Source organism: Ptychodera flava, chromosome 14 (genome assembly GCF_041260155.1).
Source record: "Ptychodera flava strain L36383 chromosome 14, AS_Pfla_20210202, whole genome shotgun sequence".
NCBI classification, from domain to species: domain Eukaryota; kingdom Metazoa; phylum Hemichordata; class Enteropneusta; family Ptychoderidae; genus Ptychodera; species Ptychodera flava.
This window is the reverse complement of record NC_091941.1, coordinates 11259816-11283345: the sequence shown is the minus strand read 5'-3', so window position 1 is coordinate 11283345 and position 23530 is coordinate 11259816. Positions and strand designations below refer to the sequence as shown.

The window sequence follows — 23530 nt, the reverse complement described above, 5'->3', positions numbered from 1 at the left end:
GTGCGCCCTACAAATTCACTATTAGCTGCCAAGCCTTCAGTCATTAGGTCAACAGTGGAAAAATTGAATAAATACACAACATGACTAATTGAAGAGATTCAACCACATGAGTTTTACATGTAAATCTTGTAACAATTGAGATACGATTTACCATCATTCCCTTTCTTGCAATAAAAAACAAAACGTAAACATTGTAATACCGTGTAAAGTTACTTTACTGGTCGCTCCGATGACCGTGACCGTAAAGAGTTTTATCACACTTGATACAAGATCGTCGTGCCTGATAATGCACTGATTTACTTACAGATACTATGACCGTGTCAACAACATTAATTTTCGCTAATTACGTAGTGATCGTGCTAATAATTATTCCGAAGCGCGTTTTTACATGATGATCTTGCAAGCGTGACCATTCAGGCGTGCATTATCAGCACGATCATTAGGGTAAGGGCAGGGGTGAAGAGAAAATGGAGGGGCACGAAAAAAATGTGGTTGTTCAAGGGGGCTTAAGGACAGTGAGGGGGCCTCCAATTTTTTAAAGCTGTGTGCAAATCATACGGATATGAATTGGAAAGAAAGCAGTTGTCCGGGTTTTTTTTCCAGAAACCTGTTTTCTAAGATTATCCAGTGGAATGAATGTATATATACTTGAACTATTGACGAGCATTATTATTCAATGATGGAGCATCACTTCATCTTTGCATGAGTCAATGTTCTCATCGACAACAGCTTGTGCGTGTAAGCACTACCCCATACTGTCAAATTGTGGGCACGACGTCTCTCACAGGACCACCAGAAGGACATTACAGTCGGCCGTGGAAAAAATCCATTCAGGCTGATTAAATTTTGTTTAATGCTCATGTAATATTACTCTTTCCAAACTAATGAACAGGCCATGCACAGTTTCATACTGTCTTACATTAAAGATCCGTTAGCTGTATAACTTTGGTCATTTTTTTAAATTTTGTTTGTTCTGTGTATCATCTGCAGTTTCTGGTTTGAATCCCTGAACCATGGAGAAATTCCTAATATTTAGCTCATAAATATACCCTATATGAGTATAATCTGCATTGTTATGGTTTAAATTTTGTATTCAGGTCCAGACTAGAATACATTTATCAACAATAACAATGGTCATTTCACATATATAGGCTGTGTTGGCAAGTAGGACACCGGGCATTGGTCATAATGATCGGATTATAGTAAAATTCTGTAGTTGATACATTGAAACAGAGTAGTGAAAAAATCGTCAAAAGTTACAGCTAATGTCCCTTTAACTTTGAAAGTTTTAGCAGAAGCACCATGAATACGGACAACAAAATTCCAAAGTAAATCATATATCAGCTCAGTTCACACAGTCACCATAAATATGAATGGGAAAAGAACCAAGAACATAATGTGAAAAATTCTCCGACATAAGAAGAGATATTCAGTCACTCAAAAAGAATTTCATAACAATTTGCATGCGGTAAAATCATATAGCATACTTGTTCTTCATAGATATACCACCTCCAGGATCCTGTTACTCTCATATTCAGTCTCAACTTCTGATAATTTTTCACAGTTACTGCAATGGCAACCACACTTTCTTGTTCTACAGTGGAATATATACATTACTTAGTGTCAAATTTTATGGCAATTCTTACAGCAATACTTACATTAACATCCATCCATCAGTGTTGCAAGGATGAAGGCAATATTTATAATGCCTGATATTTTATTGTAAGTTTTTGTTATTTATTTGCAGCAACTTTACTAATTAAATTGTAAAATTTATATTTTTACAATATATGTAATGAAACTTCATAACTTGTATAGCCTCCTGATGCTAACTTCCACTGTGTGCACACAATTGTGTGTATACATATGGGTGTCTGTGTGTGTGTCTGTGAATGTGAATATATATATATATATATATATATATATATATATATATATATATATATATAAATATATGCATGCATGCATACATACATACATACATACAAACATACATACATACATACATACATACATACATACATACATACATACGTTTGTGTGTAAGTATGTATGTATTTATGTATTTATGTATGTATGTATGTACATATGGGATAATGTACATAGGTTGATGGATATATAGATGAATGCACACATACTGTATCGGTTGAAGTTTCTGAAATCAGTCAGCTAGCACGATGCATTTGATGCATTTTAGGCAAGTATGAGCCCGCGTCCAAATTTAAAAACACACTGACCCCAAATTGGGCATTTCAAAATAGGTGACCCACCAAAGTAAAAAACAGGGTGACCCCATGAATCAACCGGCCTCCTAGGCCGAAGAAACTGACCAGTCCCTCATTCCTGCTAATTTTTAAATGTATCCTGTGCGAATTATCATAACCAAGCCCTCCCCAAGTATATTTGGTCACACTGAGATAAATGTTAGACCTTAATTCCAATCGATGCAGTTATTTCCGCCATGGTAATGAAAAGATACTGGGCCACGTTCCAAATGAAATGGGAAAATTGGACATTTGCTATGTTGGAAATTGAAAAAACGCAAATGTGCATTGTTGGAAATAGAGTTTTTCAGAGGGAAATTTGAATGGCCGCAAAGTGCCATCCTCAGTATACACACCTATACATATACAGTATACATACCTGTTTCCTATATTTCAATCTCAGCCCAAAGATTTTAAATTTAGAAATAGGCCTAAAAGTTAATAATCAAGATGATAAAACCATTCGGAAAATTGAAAATTAGTTCCATTTCGATTTTCTTTTTTGAAAATACGAATTGGTTTATTGGTTGGCCGAAATGTGCCACGGATTATAATACTTGACGATGACAGTTTTGTTTTAACATCCTCTGAAATTCTGTCATTTGACTTGTCAGTGCAATCTGTCCATTTCACAATCATACCAGAGAACAAAATTATTTATTGGTCAACACACAAGAGATGATATGCATGTATCTACAGAGTGTGTTCACTTATCTAAAATCAGTGAACAATTCAAAAAGCCAAATGTAACTGAAAATTAATTTCAAGAGCCAAAGACAAGAAGGGTGCACGGAAATGAAAAAGTTACATCCCAAAAGGTTCTTGCTGATACTGTGATAGATCTTTTTTCTTCCAGATTAGCTTGCCAGTTTTTTTTTCATAAGTCATCTAAGGCAGAATTTTTTCCCGTGTATCTGCTGGAAATTTTTTTTCGAAAATCTTGCAGACCCCCCCAGGATATCAAATGGTCCACCCCTTAGAGCAGTGAAGCAAATGCCCCCATATTGCAACTGGTCCTATATAACATGAGAAATGTTCTTTAAAAAGGACCTGAGATTGGCTTTTACAGAGCAAATAATACCGGATCAAACGGAGTGTTACAGGGATCAATACACAATCGTTGTAGGACAGTGTGCCCTAGTGGATGCCTTACTTACTCCTATAGGATCAGTGCTGCCATTAAGAATCTTGTAGTAGTCCTGTACGTTTGTTTTCCAAGTTGTAGTGGTTCAATAATTTTGGTGGCTGGTCATAATCATCCCCCTTTTCGTACTTGATAATGAATGAAACATCACAACATGTTTTTAACGCTAACGGTATTGCAACTGTAGTACAGTTAATTTAGATGTATTTATGTAATTATGAACCAGTCATTGAAAGCATGACCTATAAAAATTCAAGTACTTGACCGCGTAATCCACCGAAAGTGGCAGCTCCACTTAAGTCAGTCTCCTCCTCACAGGGAAGTCAGAATAAATAAACAAAACAAACAAACAAACAAACAAATAAATAAACAAACAAATAATCAATAAATGTTTTAACAAAAATGAATAAACAAAAATGTGTAAATATAAGAGAAAGCAATGAATTGAATTAGAATTGAGATATTTGACTGAACAACAAATGCAAATATTCAAGGTGTGACGTCAGAGTCACTACTCACTTAGTGTTGTTTTGTTTGTTAATTTGTTTGTTTATCCTTTCTTCCTTACCTTGGATAGTTGGCCTGAAGACTTGGATCAATTTCTTTATCCTGTTTCAGAGGAAATTTTTTCCTCATTGCCTGCAGCAAGTTTTTCGTAACAACCTCCTCTCCCTTTCGGTTATCAAATTGTTCTTTTCCAAAAGCGCATGTGTGCACGATGTTTCTGGACGTTGTAGATTAAAGGTTTACATAAATATACGGTGACTGCAAAATGCAACACTACTTGACTCCTGTGGGTTACTTTCTAATGCGTGGAAAATGTACTTTTATCGTAGGGACGTAGACTCCCGTCACTTGAAGAACCCAAGCAATTACTTCTATACTATTCTTATGAGCTCATAAATCAAAATTACAGAATTAAGAATTCAATTCACTCGCGAGCGACCGGGTGAATAATAGCACAGGCGACCCAATAGGTTCTGAGTTTTTCACACTGTTTTCTCTATCATTTTCTCTTCTTTCTTCATGCTCTGAATGATCGGAATAAATAAAATAAATGGTTTATATAACCTAACCTAGCCTCTGTGACTCGTTATTTATTTTACACTCCATTACAAGGACGTATATCTCTCATAAACACATGCTGTAATTAATTAGTCAACACAACTAATTATGCTAATCCGTGGACTTATCAGGGGTTGGTCAACATCGGAAAGATAGTGATGTTAATGAAAAGGGAGAAGGAAATAAGAGTAGCTGGCTCTCCTCGGAAATACATTGGCTGCAGTAGATTTTGGATAAATGGTCATGACTGGCCGCAATTTGGTAATTTCTGGACACATTTCAGGAGAGCTTCTTACCTTCCCGTTTTAGTAACCATTCCTATCTTTCGCGATGTTGACCAACCCGTAAAATCCCTGATAAGTCCACGGATTAACATAATTAGTTGTGTTGACTAATTAATTACAGCATGTGTGTATGAGAGATATACGTCCTTGTAATGGAGTGTAAAATAAATAAAGAGTCACACAGGCTAGGTTAGGTTATATAAACCATTTATTTTATTTATTCCGATCATTCGGAGCATGAAGAAAGAAGAGAAAATGATAGAGAAAACAGTGTGAAAAACTCAGAACCTATTGGGTCGCCTGTGATAATAGTGTGGTGCAGCTCGCGGGCGTCTGCTGCATATTTACATATTAACGCGATTTCTCGCAAATCCCGATAGTGGCCTTTACACTCACCTGAATGTACACATATGCGCCATTCGCGTTCGACGAACGATACAATGAAGGGAGACGGCAAAATGGCGGCTCCACTGGCCAGCATAGAAGACGACGTGGAGCATGATGAGCAGAATAACGAAGAATGGCAGGACTTTCACGACTTTAGGACATCGAGTGATGTCTTGAATTCAAACGAACAATCACAGAACTCTTTTGAAACGAAAGAAGACTTAAGTGTCGACAATTTTGAGGAAATGCGCTCTTTCTCGATCGAAGATCTTGTCAACAACTTCGACGAAAATCTGGCCAAATGTTTTCGCAACTACAACGAGAAGACGGAGAAGATAGCGCCGGTTCAGATAATGTCACAAGATGAAATAATGAAAAATTGCAAGTAAGTACATCATAGGAACACAGTCTGTTACACCTGTGTAATTTTAGCCGACAAGGGGATTCACGGATCAGCCTGTCAACGTCGTTGACCGTGTATTTTTTCCGACCTTCCTACGTACATTATTGTAATGGATTATTATCGTTCATGAAATGGTCTTCCTGTCGCCAATTATTGTTTTCTGCCTTTTTGGTTGTATTTTAATACTTTCAAAATACGGCAGGACACAAAGTCTGGGAGACGCCCAAGTCGTCATTTATTATTCGAGACGCGGTAATAGTGTCAGTACGTATGCTGTCTTGTAATTGGTTCAAATTGTGAGCAGAACGTAAAAGCTGTCATGGCAGTGAAACTAGACTGAAATGTTGCTTAATATTTAATGATTATTTGAGGCCTAGGGTAGGTTTACGGCAATTTCCCAAGAATTCTGGCAAAGTCGGCATTAGAATATCCAATGACGATGTCAGGACGAAAAACGTTTCATCTAAGAGTGAGATGCGACCGACTCCTCTATCACTTGTGTGTTATTGTGTGTCAAAATGTTGTAGGTGCCATCAACATACAAAGTGTCGGGATTGTCCTGACCGTCACATATTCAGAATAAATCAAAACTTGACAGAAGAATGACATTCCTTTAAAGCATGTACACGATAGCAATTTTAGTTTAATTTTATTTCAATTTTTACTCAAATCTTGCGATGTTTGCTGTGAATGGTGGAACTCATAAGTGTTCTATTTCATTTTGTTATTGTGTACATTCATTATTAGGCACGACAGGGGAAAAACCATCGTCAGAAATACTTCCTGTACTGTTCCCCATAATTTCCTGTCTATAGAGTCTGCGATAAATTTTGCCAAGCCCATTATGGTGATCAGGGCAATTATTGATTAATAAATTACACATAGTTTTTGTAATATTCTGACATTAAATAAGTACATGTCGGTCAGAATAAACTGCTATTTCTAAGATCTCATTTTTGAAATATTTTGGTTGCTGTGCTAAGTTTTAATGATTGACACCTATAATGTTACAATGATGGCAAATTTCAAACAATCGTCTTTCTAATGGTGAAAGTAATAAATCAAGGCTCAGTTTGCAAGTTGTCATAGATACAGACTATAATTTACATGTTTTATTATATTACAATTTCTAGACAGGGTATCCAATTTTTTCAGATGGTATTAATCGGCAATTCTGTTGAATCCATAAGAAACATGATGATGTCAAATACAAGATGTCTGTGTCACATCAGTTGAACTTCTTTGCAGTCATACTCAATGGCTGCTTTTCTTTGGTCTGTAGCCTCATTTTTCTGCCTCATATGCAAGATACAACAAGCAACGCAGCTTAACTGGGGTGGGGAAAACAGTGTTTTATCAATCTGCAGTGAAGCAGAGGTAGAGACGGTATTTCTGAACCTGTAGACAAGTCATCTCTAAGAATCTTAAAATTGATATCACAAAAAGAAGATGTAACTGTGAAAAACCTGACAGTTCCCGAAACAGCTTTGTTGTACAGTATATTTCTTATTTATCTGACGTTGGTGAAACTGAAAAGTTTAATGGTCAGATAAATCAATCTCTTATTGCAATGCAATTCAAACAAGAATCCACATCTCTTTTGATAATAATACCGGGGTGGGGGTGGGGAGGATGGGGTAAATAAACCAGAGCTCAGCATGAGCCTAGTGTTTATATATTAAGATGAAAAGAATTCTCATGTCAAATATTTGATTTGGGTACTGGAGAATACTTTGTAGGCCTTAACAATCAGTGCTATCTTGCAAACATCACAGACATCCCCTTATTTCTGATGATTTTGATAAACAACCTTATTCTAATTGGATACCCTAGCTAATGTCCTGTAGGTGTATTAAATTGCTGTCATTATGTTGTTAACATCACAAATGAGTAGATCGATCTATTGAAAATTTGCTTCAGCTCCACCCTTTCAGCAAACTGGCAGCCATATCTATTTCTTATTTTTTGGGGCAATCGTGGGAATTTTGCACTACAACACATTCCTAGTAAGTTTTGCCAACAGGTGTGTTTGTCGGACAACTTTTAAAGGAATGACTTCAGATTGCCATGGAGAGGGTATCTCCAGGAATACATGTTTGAGAGCAAAGCGAGCTGCTCAAGTTTCCACAGAGGTAGACAAACTGAATTCCGAGCTGATGTCCTTTTGTCCACAACCCCTGTCACTTTTAATGTTGTACTTCATATGAAGAGGGACAGAATACATTTCTGGGTGATTTCCAGCATATTTGAATTCACTGTATTAAAATTTCAAAGTTTTAGTTTGTTTTCTCAACAATAGATACATAGTTTGGGCACCAGAAATTTTTTTTGAAGTCCCCTAAGTGTAAGGGTTTTCCTTACTAAGAGTTTTCTATTTGTTACTTCAATATCATAAAACTGTAATTTGCTTTCAATTTAGGTGCACAATGTTCATGTTGCAAATAATTAGAACAACTATAAAAAAATTTTCAGAAGCAAGTCAATTTTCATGGACTTTGTTGTTTCTTTCAGTCAAGTTCAGAATTTTAAATGCACAAAAAACATTTAAAATCTATCATTTTCGACAAGTAACATTGGGCCTGCTCTGACATCCAACTCTCTTATCAGACTAAGCTTTTATTTAGAACAGTGTGCAAGCCCGCATCCTACAAGGAAAACAGAATTTAACCTGTGCATTAATGAGTGTCTTTTCATGTTCCCAAGGGTGTCCTCAATAACAAACATCTTCATTTTATATGATAAGCAAAAATCTAATGATTTATGTAAAGTTACACAAATATCAGATATCTGAGCTGCCTGTAATCCAGGGATGTTCAGGATGTTTTTTAAATATCGCAATTGTCATGATGTGTGTAACACTGCACCATTTGTTCAGTAGCCTTGAGTAATGATATTATTTGATGATTCACTGAAATGCAATCATCATGATTTGTGAAAATTGATGCTGGTAGTTTTATCGTTGTAAGAGGTTTCTGTGTACAGTCATGGTCTTTCTACTGAAATGGCTGTTTTTAAATCCAGTATTGCTTAATGTAAAAAGAAAGAAAGAAAGAAAGAAAGGAAGGAATGGATTTACCATTGGTATTTATATTGCCTTCAGTTACAGTATAGTACATCTACATTCACTCCAGATATACATACATTTATACTTCTAAGTTGGAAATAATTGCCTGCCCACCCTCTGAGGGGAAGGTAACTTTTAGAACACGCAGGTGAAGTTTTGCAGCTACATGTACTTGCCCAAATGACAGGTGGAAATTCATGTCTGATATTTGGTGTGCAGGGTTCATAAGCAAGGTGTACAGGTTATACAGTATGCTAGAGATGTAATTTATCAGGATAAGTACTGTTTTGCTGTGGCAGGCAATCTTTTGAAAATTCCCTGTCCCCCATCTCCCCTTCTTTCAAAGCTACCTATCTGGATGTGTTATTGTTAGTTTTTATGAATTTCCTTCACAGGCTAATGCATTTAGGCTTTCAATCAAAAAGTGGTATACTTTGTAGTAAAAATGCTTAAAAATGGGCATGCTGTCTGTTTTTTCCTGATTAGCTCAAACCAGGTCTACCAATAACAAACTGTTTATAACTTTACGTGTGGATACAAACTCAGTTATTAAGATTTGTTTCTTTTGATGCACTATAGAAAGTGCATATATCAATTTTCATTCGAATGAATTTAGGCAGTGGCTGGTAAGATTGATAAATCATGATGCAAGTTATGGATGAATTGTAACATGTTTTGACAGAATTTTTAATTTGAAAAAATGTCACTTTTATATATAGCGAAGATGAAAGGATTCAGGAATTTAAAAATTGTTGTTTACTGTATGTTTGTTACTAAAATAAATGTTCAAGGATTGTGCTTTTGAATAATGAAGGAGAAATAATGAACACTGATTGTTGAATGTTGTATTGGAGGACGTTTGAGACAATGTTCAACTGTATAAACATGGCCGTTTAACCACTTCAATTTCTGTCACTGCAGTTGCCACATACACTGTGTACATTGATGTGTTCTGTCAACCCCCGAAAAGTTCCCTCCACATTTGTTGCACTTGTAAGCAAAAATATGATGTTGGAGGAGAAAATGGGATGCAAAAACAGGAAGTAGGGAAAAGTTGGTTTGACAAGCAATCCAATGATGAGAAAAAATTGAGCAAAAGTTTCATTATTGCTTAGGAACGACAGTGTCTCCTGCATTCAGGTTATGTTTACAACCTGCATTGTTTAATCCAACATTTATTATTTGGAAATTTAGTTTAAAAAAAGCATGTACATTTAGCTTGAGTTTGCTTACAGTATAAGTAGACTTGAGAGTATGTCTGTGCTACCCGACTGTCTCTTCACAGTACCTTACAAAATGAATTTGGAAAATTCTTTGTTCTTTTCAATTCAATACATGACTGTATATTCTGTTACTACAGCTTCTGTTCATTGTACATATACATTACCATGTATAAAGTGTTTGCGGCATGAAAAATGCCTTTCAGGTACAAAAAGTCAACAAGTTTGAGAAAAAGAGATGTAGGTGTAGGTGACAGTTCCAACATCATCTTTCACAAGGCTGCAGTGTATCTAGCCACAAAAATGAGTCACCAGTAAACCAGTTACCACTCTTAAGGGATCATCTCAAAAATTTTGCAGAAGTTCGAAAGAAAATCTTTTTATTGAAAAGGTAGGTAGTTTCAAGCTCAAATGGATTGGTGAACTTCATTCCTAAACTGGTGATTCCAAGATATGTTTTTGAAAGGAAAAAGTACAAACCTTATCCATACTTGAGCCAATTATACTCTGTACTAATAGCTTTATTGGTCTCTCATATGTCCCATAGTAATGTACGTAACCATAAGTTTTACTATTTTCTTGTGTCTTCATCCTTCTCAGTGTCTGTTTAGACTCACTTCATGTTAAAGAAACACCCAGACTATGAGATGTGATGTACCCTCATTATCATTTTATGTCAAAATATCATGACGGAATGAGAGAATTAATCGGAAAAAAACAGAAGATATTGTCGCAATTTGTCTAAATCACCATGAGACTAAATACTAAAACCCCCCTACCCATGACTACAAACTGGAATGTGGTGAAACCTATTATTTACCAACCCAAGTTGCAACGAAATACAAGTTATACAATGAGAGATGTGTAGAATAATATGAGCATTGTAGGTAAGGAAAACAACAGTATTAAAATAACTTGACAATTTTTTTATGGTAAATATTCTGTTAATCACTCAAATTTTGCTGGTCAAATAATTTCTAAAAACAGGGACAGCATTATCTTCAGCTGGTCTGATTTACTATACTATCCAATTTTACTGGAATATCATCTAATTCAACCATCCACTGCACAACAATTTGTTATACACAGAAAAAAGGGGCTCCAAACTCAAAGACGTCTGCAGTAGGCAATGATCACAGCATCATGCAAGCAGGAATCTCCCCACCCAGATTATATGACTTTTCCGCATATCATGTGACTGGGTATCATCCAATCATGACAGCCGAATAATATTTGAGATGTAATAAACAGTGACTTACCATAGGCAGTAAATGTATTGCTATTTCTTAATAAAAGTCTCTGTAATAATTTTTGAGATATATGGCCATAAAAGTACTCACTTCATGAATCTGTGTTGATTTAATGAAATCTTAAAAATATACAAAGCAATATCCGGGAACCACTCTCAATGTATAACTTGTATTAGCAAAAAATAAGTTGTCTTCGATATCTTCATGAATCACCATATAGATTTAATGAGATAGTTAACCAGTACAAACCAGTACCAGTGTACTTCATGCAGTAGTGCATGGTGTCAATGTGAGAGTTTCAGTTTGTATTAGTTTCATCATTCTAAAAAAATCTTAAGAATGAAAAACTAGAGATTTTAAATATCAGTAGTATTAATGCTTGCGTTATATACTTCTGTACACTCGCTGTGGCTGCTGATAGATTAATATTAAGTCATAAACATGAAAAAACTGCAATGTGCCTGGTAAGAAAAAACAGCACAGGTGTGGTCTCCTCATTTGTATCGCAGACTCACAAAAATGATGTGGCAATTAAGTCTTTTTATTTGGAAAGCTTGCAAGATAAATAACTGAAATGAAAACAAAAAAACGGGGGATGTCTTAACCCTTTGAGCACCAAAGTCAATTGTGACACCTTTACACCTTTACCTGTACCCCAGGCAATTTTTTTCAGATATTTGCCAAAATTTTGATGTAAAACTGTAATCAACGAAATTGGATGTGCCTTTGGTCCAAAATTATCAAAAAATGACACAAAAATTTATAAAAACTGGTAAAATGTTGTAGTAAAATTTTAGTGGGAAAAATAATAGCACTCAAAGGGTTAATGCAACAGTAATTTTGACTCTTACCTGTAGCACATGACAACACTAAGTTCAGTGCTCTGAACTTAACAGTGTACATTTATGTACAGACATTCCCATATTCTGTCTCCAATGCGTGGTCAGTTTCATCATATTTAAGTTTTCCAAGTATTAAAAGACAAAAACAGCTGAGAGAACTAATAGATCAATGTGAATGAGGATGAAAAACATATCCTTTTCCTTTTTTGGCCTTAATTAAGTGTAATAAATTTTTTTGTGTTACCTGTCCTGTCTCAGACATGTAGCCTTGATAATGCTTTAATGCCCTACTTTCTTGCTGCCAGGCTACATTAAGGGCAGAGATTTTATGCAGGGAATAATTCACCTTGTCACTCTCGAAGTCCCATGATGTATAGGTCTAACCACATGATTGAAAACAGTATTGTCACACCACTGTGTGGCATTATACAGCTTTAATCTATTGTAATGATTATGGGCACAGAAGTCCAACTGTGCCCTAGAAAATGTCAGGGTTGTACTTAAATAAGGTGGCGAAAGTGTTAAGCTTCTGTTCAAATTCCAAATAATTCTCAGTAGGAATGCCTGGACACGCACTGAACACAAATTTCTGTCATCCTCACTCTGCCATGTTACATTATCAAATTTAGACACGCCTAGCAATGTTAGGCAGGGGGGGATGTAATACAGAGAAAAAGAAAACTGAAGTATGATTTATTTCTTCATGCTTTCTGAATTTATTAATAACTGTAAGGAAACAGGAGCAAACGTAGTCAATTGATGATCTTGCATCAATTCACGTCAGTTCCAATCATGCTGTGTAGTCAAGGTAGCCAGGAGACAAGGCTTTTAAGAGATGATGCAGCCCAGACTACCCTGTGGGCCCCCGTTAACATCGTGAGTGAATATTAATAAGGTCTGTGCAGTCACTACCTGTTCAAGAGGTTTCTGTGTTTGAATTCAAATAATTTGATCTTTCATGTGTTCGTAGCTAGTCTCCATTCAACAAGATACTGTGTCACTGCTTAGTTACCGACTGGGGTGATGAAATTTTACTCTTGTTCACACTATATCACATGATGAGTTCAACCCCAAACACCTGGTCTTCTATTGTACAGTGTATGTCCCAGATTGATAAAACCCTATTTTACAAAATCTTACCAGTCGAAGAAAATTCCTTCACACGGTTTCCTTTTAAAATCAAAAAAGTAAAATGAAATGGTCATATGACTGTCGAGTTTCTTATAGCCAAAACACGGATCATCACCTTCTGTGGAATTTGTAAAGCTTATGGATCAGTGTGATGCATCGTATGATTACATTGTCTGCTGTCTGACACAGATAATGCTACCATGGCCTGCAGATAGTCAAGACATCAATTACTCTTCATTGAAATCTATTTCATTACTGGAAGAGTATACTGTACCAGGGCATGGCATCCCCATACTATCCAGAATGAAGCAATGAAATTGATCTCGCAGAAATAAGCATATTTTCCTTTCAGTTTTGGAGAAGGCAAAACTAGACTTATTTATCCCACTGAATTTTACATGTGCTCATTGAAGGTTTATGTTGCTATGGCAACTGCTTTCTTCTGGGTGTACATGTAAGATGCTGTAGATGTACAGTAACTGTAGCTTTAGCACAAACTGTTTTCCGAAGTGGATTGCAGGGTTAGAAATGCCAGTATAGTGACTTCCTTGTGTCTACTCCTCAAATGATGACTCACTGATTATAAAAACTAACTTAGAAGAAAGTTTGAAAAAATGCAATGCTCATCAAGTTCTTGTAGTCTAGTCATAGTAACAAGAAATGAATAATATAAAGAAGTCATTTGCGTACATATTTTTGTAAATGGACAAAGCTTCTCTCTTTACGCATTATTGACAGAAAATTATGCTATTGAGTTTGCTGGTGCACCATCAAGCTCCAAACCCTGGTGTACTAAAGTGAGATTATATTTGACAATAATCGTATTATGTTTCAGTATACAATGTAGTTAGAGTTCACTTTTGATTCAAGAAGGGATTTCAATGAATGTTGATATGAAACTTCTCAATAAGTTTGACTATATTGCCATGAGGAAACAAGAAGTCACGTTTCTTCCATATAATACATGTTTTGTTGTCAAGTATCCTGTTCAGTACTATGACTAATTCAGTGATGACTAATGTAACTTCTGTAATAGGAACGTTAACATCTCAGAATTGCAATTGCAGCAATAACGTATGAACTAAGCAAATTCAGTTTGAAGTTAATCATGAAAGATATCTGTGTCCTTATTGAATCTTCTTGTGTTTGGTTTTTAAATGCTGTGGGAATATTATAAGGCTTTCAACTGTGTCTATATATGATATATTTAATAAATAAATAAATGAATGACATATATATATATATATATATATATATATATATATATATATATATATATACATACACTAAGTGTATAAAACAAAGAAATGTGTTATATAAATATAAGTAATATATTTGTATGCGGAAAAAGAAAGGGGGGGGGCAGTGATTAAATTTGCTAAGGAATCAGCGAGAGCTAGATTTGATGAAGTTCTAGTGTGTGATATGTCAAGGTGTTTCAGGCAGTGTGATACATCAAAAATGTACATGTATGGCTTTTGGTAGAGAAGCCGACCTACCTGCCACGCTGACTCAACATGTGCCTATTGGCTTCATGTAGTGTGAATGTAGAGAACAAGCTGACAAGTTATAGCCAAGCAAAGAGCTATGCAAAATAAGTTATTTAAAAAATATTTGCATCAAATTCTTATCAAATCTTGTTTGTGTCAGGAACTGCATCCTTTTCTTCAGACAAGTTGATTATTTTTCTGAAGGCCAATATATTTTACAGATTATGATAATTTATGGAGCTTTTTGTGAAAATTCCAAGGCTATCTTGTTTACTTGTGGAAAATGGTGATTCATGTTGACTAGTGAAGTTTTGTCAAAAGAGGCACAGCTACAAACGGACAAGATGGGTAAGAAATATCAATGGAACAATCTGCACATATGAAGAACGCCGGGACTATTGTCCAATGGTACCAATCAGGGCTTATCTGGGGGTGCCTCTATGGTAAATAAATGAAAAATAAAACCAAGGATAGTGTTGAATTGTATTGTTGCTAATATGGGCTCTGTGTTATTCATTCTTACTGAACAACCAGGCTTGCAATACAATTTTATCTCCTGTTCTGGCAACACTTTTTCCCTAATTGTGTCCTCAATGAGATGTACTTTCGAGGTCAAACTTGCGGTATAGAGCACTGTGTTGTCCCTTGACACTATGTAGCTTTAGAGTGGATTGTTTTGCCGGAGAGATAGCAGTTTGACTAAGGAAAACAACAGTCCCTATCTCAGAATGACAAATTATGATGCTATCTATTACTGTTTGCATAATTTATCATGATATGTTAACATACATACTGGAATCATATTGAAAATGTCCAACAAAGAACTAAAATTAAAAAAATCATATCCAATTCGCTTTTTGGAATTTCTTAAGTCGTCCAAGAAAGCAGAGTGAATATACATGCCAAATACTGTATGGTTATACCTAATATTTATAGTAAGACAAATACAATTACATGTAAACTTGCTGATCAATATTCCTTGATATGGATAAATGTTGTTATTACAGTGTATGATGGCTTTGGATACATTAATGCATATTTAATTTCAACAGTAGGTCATTTTGGTAATGTTTTCTCATCCTGATGGAGAAGGTCAACCAATGCTGCCTTTCTACATTAAAATGATAACAGTCCTCAGAGGCTGTTGTCATGGTTTTCTCTACCATGATATTTTGTAAAGTGCTCTTTTAAGCACTGCGTACAATGTATATCATGCATACCACGCATACTGACATTCTGCAGTGAAAGATCTACCGTGATATGGTCCGGGTTCTTATATCCACGGTGGAACACTAGGAACAGATTTTGTTTAACATGATACATACTGTTGATGTGATCATGAAATCTATGCCAAAAGTAATCGTTTTTGTTCAATATTGACAAAAGAAAAATAATTAGAATCTTATTTTTCATATTTCTATATTGATTCTCAGCAAGACTGAATTTGAGAAGAGTTAACAATGCCTGTCTGTGTCACTCTATTCCCAACAGAACTGCTCTCAGGTGATCAATGCTAACCTACAACCACCCACAGAATTAGCTGTATTAGGATCTTCTTACCATTATGTGTATCTGCAGAGGGTGGAGAGGAAAAATTCTAGACTTTATAATGAAAGTTTACCATGACAACAGATGGTATAGAAATGTATGTTTGGTTGCCTTTGGTTGCAAGGCGTGTGCCCAGGATATATCATCAAATTTATATTGGATGTTTTTAGGAATATTAAAAAAGGATTATCTTTTCTCATTGGTTTTTAAAGGTCATTTTATCTTTTTAGTTGCAACTCCTCACATGAATCTGAATAATGACAGGAGAAATTTCACTGTTAGTAAACTTACTCTTCACTGCTGCTGCTGGACAAGCATAAAATGTACGGACCATTAACTCACCAGACTGACTGTATTGGCCATTTGGATTGGATTGGACGTGCCGTTCCTCCTTGGTTGAAGTCATCAGGTCAAATGAAAGCAGTCAAAATGAAGTAAACCGGGATTAATCAAGAAATCAAGCCTATGAATTCAAATTTGAGACCAGATGAATGGTCTGTAAGTTCTAAAATTGAATTTAATTCCTGGATCAGCCATCTTTGAAATTCAGTGGATTACTCTTTCAAAATACCAGTACTTCAGAGGTTGAATTGTCGGGGTTTTTATTTCATTTTTCTCACTCTAGTCCCTGTAATTTAATAAAAGTGCTTCAGATGTATCAATCAATAAGGTGACTATGACCTATCCTGTGTCTGTGCACTGTAACAGTAGTATGGAGTTTCTGAAGTAAATTAAGGAAACAGTGCATTGATAATTGGTAGTTGAAAAGAAATTTGTACATATACACATTTATTCACAGCTATGTATTTAATTATATAAAGTGTGTACAGTTGTATACCAAAAAAAAATAACAGATTCAATAGTCTTCAGATTCTGCTGATGATATTCAAGAAACTCCACATTTAAGAGTTTCTGCCTTCTGAGCTATTTAGTCATGAAGGGTGGTGTCATTCCATGATGAAAATACGATGTGACAGGCTAGCAAATCAAGGGTGGTGTCATTCCATGATGAAAATACAATGTGACAGGCTAGCAAATCAAATTAGCATATGTGTTTTTTTCCGGTGTGTTTAACGAGAGCTCGTCAAAAATCATAAGATGACAGTTGTGCATTTTGAATAAGCTTAATTGCATGAATGCTAGATCCGAATATGTCTCTGCAGTCTCGTTTAGTACAGCTCTCATAGTGACCGTTATGGTGAATGGTGGCAGTTGTTAGATTGCAGCATTACTGTAGCCTTCAGGTCCTGGCAATTTCATAGAAATAATAAAAAAACATCTGTCCCTCACAACAGTTGTTGATTATGCCAGTGATTAACGTTTGCTTCAATGGGTGATTTGTTTAATTACTGGTTGTTAATTATCACAGCTGTCATTTCCAAAGATCAGACTTTTGTAATGTCAAATAAATATGATAATGAGACAAGCATTAGACATGAGAGAAAGTTGTATGCCATCTATTAAATGGGAATAATAAAACTATTTTCTCCTCGAGATTCCTTTCAAAGAATGACAGCTGTAAGTTCTAAACAAATTGCAATACTACATTCAAATTTAATTTTTCAAAAATGCATGTTCATAGTCAGACGATTGCATAAATGACATATGAAATCAGAATTTCAGGACAATGTTTCAAATTTGTATGGAAGCCCTGCTCTCAGATGAGCTCAATATAAGGCTTGGGAACTATAACCACATAGGGGGAAGAGGATTGATAAAGCATAGCAAGATGGTTGTGAGAGTTTATAAAATGGTGGATAATTCCAAATATTGTTGGTTTTGTTTAGTTAAGGTGATAAGGTCATGTAAATGTGGGTAAAATGTGTATGTTTGGGATAAACTGCAGCTCATTTGAAGATATAATACCATTCGAAACTCTGGAACAAATTCACAATTAGGTCTTACAAGGAAATAAACAGACCAATGACAGACAACAGCTGTTGGCAGCCTATAATGTCTTGAATACTAAGGAAACAAAATGATAATGCTGAAAAATTATCAATAATTTTCATGAGGCTCAAAAACAAGGAGAAAGACCAGCTGGCAGCACGACTTCCTCTTTGAATCAGCTATTATTGGTTTCGACAAGCACAACTATTTTACGATTAAAACTGACCATGGAATGTGTGAGATTACACAGAGAATACTTTTTTCTGGTGTTGATCATAAAAGAAATCAACAGCATGGTCAGATAATCAGTCTAAATCACATGAAATTATTCAACTTTTGCAAATATATTCCCCAGAGCAAAGGGGTATTTCACACGCAGAGTTCGAGCTTTTCTATTTACTTGCCATCTAACGTTCGCATTCACCAACAGATAAGATGTGCAACAACGTCAAGATTTAGTACATGTACCTGTGCATCCCGTTGGCTGAAAACAAAGCATTTACATGTTGTTGCTGTTGCACAAACCCTTTTTTGTCGATCTGAAATATCCTTGTTACTTTCTGAATTGATACCACAAATGATGGCAGCAAAGAGAGTACTAATAAAGACATGTGTTAGAATCATCAAAGGCACAATGTCCCACATCCTCCTTTCTATGTTCTCAAAAGTGTGGACACCACTGCACGAGACTATGTCCCTCTCAACCAGCTGTTAGGTGTAATCCCAGCAGCATTATACCTTTATGACTATGAAAAGGGCAAAATGTAAATGATTTATTGAACAGATAGCCAATACTTGTAGCCATATACTCCTCATTCATATCAGTAGAAAGCTGAGCTATAATGCATGAATATCACAGTTTTATTAGGCATTTCCATCATACAATTTCACATTTGTTAGGGGTCTCTGTGACCTGACATCAGTAAATGCGATGCTATGAATGTGATGTCCTAATATTATCCCAAACAATAGAGAGCCAAATTATGAAATCAAACCAATCGCTGTCTGTCAGTATTTGAATATATATTAATAGTTGTTCTACGGCAAGGCAAGAAAACATTTAAATATTGTGTGTGAGAAAAACTTGATTGTGGGTACACTGATTTTGTTATCAGTAAACCATCATAGCCATATGCTGACACACATACATGTAGTCCATACACACAGAGGTGTGCGTGCACACACACACACACACAAACACACACACATAGTAAATCAGTCATGAACCACAGTAGGTGTAGATTTGAAGAAGGTAGATTCCATGAGTAATCGTCATTATTACACTAGAAACCAATTTTAAAAATTCAATAAAGGATATTTCCTGCATTTCAGAACTTAATGTGGCTCCATTTTTATCCTGTAATAAATTGTATTTCTTTTAATGACTATCATTTTAATTTTATTAAAATCTGCAGCAAAAATTTTACACCTTTTTTATATATGTAGGCTGTAGGCATGATGACTTGTTTGTTGTAACGGTCTGTGAGTTTTTATATATTTTTGAAAAAAAAAGATGACATTGACATGTAAGGAAAGTTGATTTTGCAGTCTCAAAAATATTCTACTGATCAAGATTGAATGAATTATCATGTTTGAGCGATAAAAGTTTAGACATCAAGAGATTCTGTATCTTCTAAACCTATTTGCATTGTCATTGAGATATTTACGCATCGTGGTTCATTGCAGGTGTAAGTTTGACCTTCTTCAGAGTCGGCATCTTTCAAAATTTCCACTTTCACGTATTGCCAGCAGGTTTCTTGTTAATGTTCAATATACTGTAGTATGATAAATTACTCTCAAGCAGTGTTTTTTGTTTCACAGTCTTTTATGAGACTGTGAGTCTGTGTCAAGCTTTTTTCATCTCCACCCCTGAGGCATAATTGAAAGTTCAGAAAATTCTTAAAGCAATTTTAGTTTTTACGGTGTTGATTGCTGTTTAAAACTCATAGAATCTGTTCATAATGTGATGCTTCAAGGCAGCTGAACCTTTATCACTATTCTCGCAAAGTCAGTCCATGACGCATTTCATGGTTTTGTCTCTGTTCTGTCATGGAAAGAGGGGACAGGACATATTTTCACAAAAAACAAAAGTTCTTCAAACATAAATTTGTTCTACACTGCTGTATTGCATTGTAGTTGACTATCTTACTAAGCCAAAAACAGTCCTGTCCCTTCTGCTAGTGGAACTGCTTTTCATAAAGTTTTCCAATTTTTTCAGTCATAAACTAGTGGAATTTCAGCTATTTTTAATTTCAAACAGTGGTCAATTTTTGGTTCAAAAACTTGACTTTCTTTCTATTCTGTATGGATACTCCAATATTTTTTAAATTTACGAAATAGATCACTCAAATTCCTTCGTAAATTTTAAATCTGTGTATCGTTTGATTTTATATGAATTTTCTTTAAACACATAATTTGTAATGATTTATAGATGTTGTTTGATAGACCTTGTTACTCTTTGCGTACATGTAGTGTAAACATGTGTACCTTAACCGGGATTTAAGCTGCCAGCAACAGGCTTATTCATTCCCTCACTATTCAACTGATAATCAACTCTTTATCTTGATATTGATTTTCACTCTTTGTGCCCTCTTGGTTGTGCCACATGCCAGATTGGTTCTTCCTATCAACTAACATCAGGTCTGATGTGACGTTTGCGGTAAAATATAAGTGTTGATTACCATGCCATATCCTTTGACATCATTCAAGTTCACCTTGTGTCGCATGATTTCATTTCTGTTTTGTGGCTGTAACGTTTGATAATTTTTTCACTATTTTTGTATTTTGTCAACTGCAAGTTCTTGTTGAAACAGTCACTATTTCGCTTGTCAACACAGCATCTCTACATGTGAAATGCACTGTTATAGTCCTGACCAAAATTCATTTGTTAACAATAACAATGCAGTCTACACATGTACAGCTTGAGTTAACAAACTGAATCAGTGTATCCCAACATAACTTAGGGAGTAGAACAAGAAACTGATGTTGACGTTAAAAAAACAAAAATAGTGACAAAATCACCAAAAGTTACAGCTGTACTGGCCCTTTAACCTACAGAAGGATCTGCTGGTCAGCATGCAGTTACGTTTTAAGAAAGTGTAAACACATGGCAAACTTGTGAATTAATGATGATAAAATAAAGACTCTGACTTCTGTGTTATTCTGCATATTTGTAAATGTTTTACATAGGCTAGCACTGTATGGAAGCATTCCAAGGGTGATTTTGCTTTCCAAAGGTAAGTTCAAAACTGTTCATGTGTGACTGGTTTTGCAGCTACCTATATGACAGGAATGGTGATCACCGAGGTGATTGGTATAGCTTGATTAAGGTACTCGTAATCATGGTTGATAAATTATTTCTTTCGTCTTTCTACCTGTTGGAAATCATAGGCCTTTTGTTGTTGACAGTTAAACTTTAGTCAGTACTAACAGCCATTCACCTAAATAACAGACTGGATTTTACATCCTTGCAATGTGTATATAATGTTCTTCTATACAGACTGACATGAACAGGTGTAAGAGTTTGTATTTACCCAACTATGCAGCCGACCTGGCATACCAATATGCTACATCCAATTTGTTACATTTTAAAACATGAAAAGTACAACTTAGGCGCACATTCCACAGAAGCAACCACAAGCCTCCCTGACAGTATTTTGTCACACAAGAAATGAATTGCATCACCATTATCCTGTTTGTATATCTTTCTCTTGATGTGGTTCATTGTACAATCCACAAGGCTTGGCTAGGTTGGAATTGTACACACAGTCAACCAAGCAAAGCCCTGTGGGAAAACGCATCAGTGTTGGTACATGTAGGAGCATTTTGCCAATTGTGTTTCTCAATCAGTTGTGGCAATACAAGTTCAACTAGCTCTGTCTTTATTGGCTCTGCAACTCAAGGGCATGAAAGAACAAGGACATGCCATTTCCAATTCTGCCTGCAACAAAGTTATCACTGCCATTTAAAATTTAGTTTTAATACTGCCTTCCTTTAATTGTCAATCAAACTGTTGACAGAAAAAAAAGCTAGCAATTCCTTCCACAAAGTTGTTCAAAAGACTTGCAGAGTGTGGCCTTAAAATGGATATTTCTATCTTGAAGTGTAAGCACAGCACTGAGGAGTCAAGGAATTGGCCACTCACATGCAATGCCATTTAAGAGATGTTACAGGACAAGATCTTTCCCTATTAAACACCACTTGGCAAAGGAAGATGTCGTTTGTTTTTATCAGTGAGCAACATAATGTGTAGATGACATGCAAGTCTCTTGTGTCAATGTGTGTATTGGAACTGTACATCTCTGTGCAACTGACCAGCCTGTTTCCCTTTTTCATTGACTAGAAGTCATATCACTTGAAATATTGGTATAGTGAGCGAGTGAACAGCAAAAATAGAGTGTGTTTCATTTACATCACAATCAGAATTTTGTATTTTCCGGAGACTTCAAAAACACGTGATTTTAGCAACTGTATATTTAAAGTTTTTCAAGGGGAAAACCACTAAGTAACCATGGATGAGAGAAAGAACTTCCAATGAGTGTAATTGAAAGACATGTACCATTGCTATACACGTATATTGCAGACTTCTATAGTCAGTACTGAAACTTGATGAAAGAAAGGCATTTTATTCTCATGCTATAATAATATAATGTATCAATGCCATAAAAACAATTTCTTTTAATAGAGATTGTGTTCTCCGAGAGAGTCGTGATCAGCCAGGGTTATGTAATGCATACAAAAAGGTTACAGACAGATGAGCATATACTTTGGGAACTTGTTTTGATCGGATCAACGAAGTACTAGCTGTCTCCCATGCCTGATTACGATGATGGATCATTTCATAAAATACGTCTAGTATGCAACCATTTGGCTATCGGTCAGGCCACGATATTAAAAATGGGAGGCCTGCTGTAGGAAATCTCAGAATAAAACACGGTTGATGTAAATTGAAATTGCAAAAGATATATTGTGACTGTATCTTAATTCCGTGTTTATATCATTATTACATTATTACTCTTTTGAATCATCCGTTTGAGTGTTTTTTGCTTTCTGTCATTTACTCCAACAGTAAGTCACAACCTTTTGACCAGTTTGTTGGAAAAATGTCCAGCAAACATGGTTAGTTCCATGATTGAAATGCTCAGAATATTGTGTAGGAACAAGATTATGCTCTTGCAGGTGATGGGTAATTTTCAATAGGAGTGATTTATTCAGAAAGTTTATTTTTTTCACCACACAAAAACAGAATAGGAAACTTCAAGAGCAGGGGAAACAGAAACGTTGAGTCATGTGCCTCAAGAGATCATAACAAAAATGCCATGGTCATACAGACAGTCTGGTTGAAAGAGGGCTGAAGTGACGATAACATTGATTGACTCCTGCATTTGTCAATATTTACAAATGTTTGATCGATGCATTTCACATTAGCAAATGACAGCAAATGTTATTTGTGGGATTCCTTTGAAGTGGATGTTTCCTTTGCAATTAAAGCTTGTGTTTGTTCTGTACTAAGTATTACCTGGTAGATCTAAATTTGTCACCAGTTCAG

At 35.5% G+C, this 23530-nt stretch overlaps 1 protein-coding gene across 3 annotated transcripts in view; it reads left to right on the top strand.

The window, feature by feature from the left end:
- The first annotated feature begins 5138 nt into the window (after window positions 1–5138).
- LOC139149344 (fasciculation and elongation protein zeta-2-like) overlaps window positions 5139–23530 on the top strand; it is a 43441-nt gene continuing 25049 nt past the window's right edge. For all 3 annotated transcript variants that reach the window (XM_070721066.1, XM_070721065.1, XM_070721064.1), the window contains exon 1: window positions 5139–5529. In XM_070721066.1, the coding sequence (XP_070577167.1) occupies window positions 5168–5529 (362 nt within the window). In that variant the 5' untranslated portion in view covers window positions 5139–5167. The remainder of the gene's footprint in view (window positions 5530–23530) is intronic.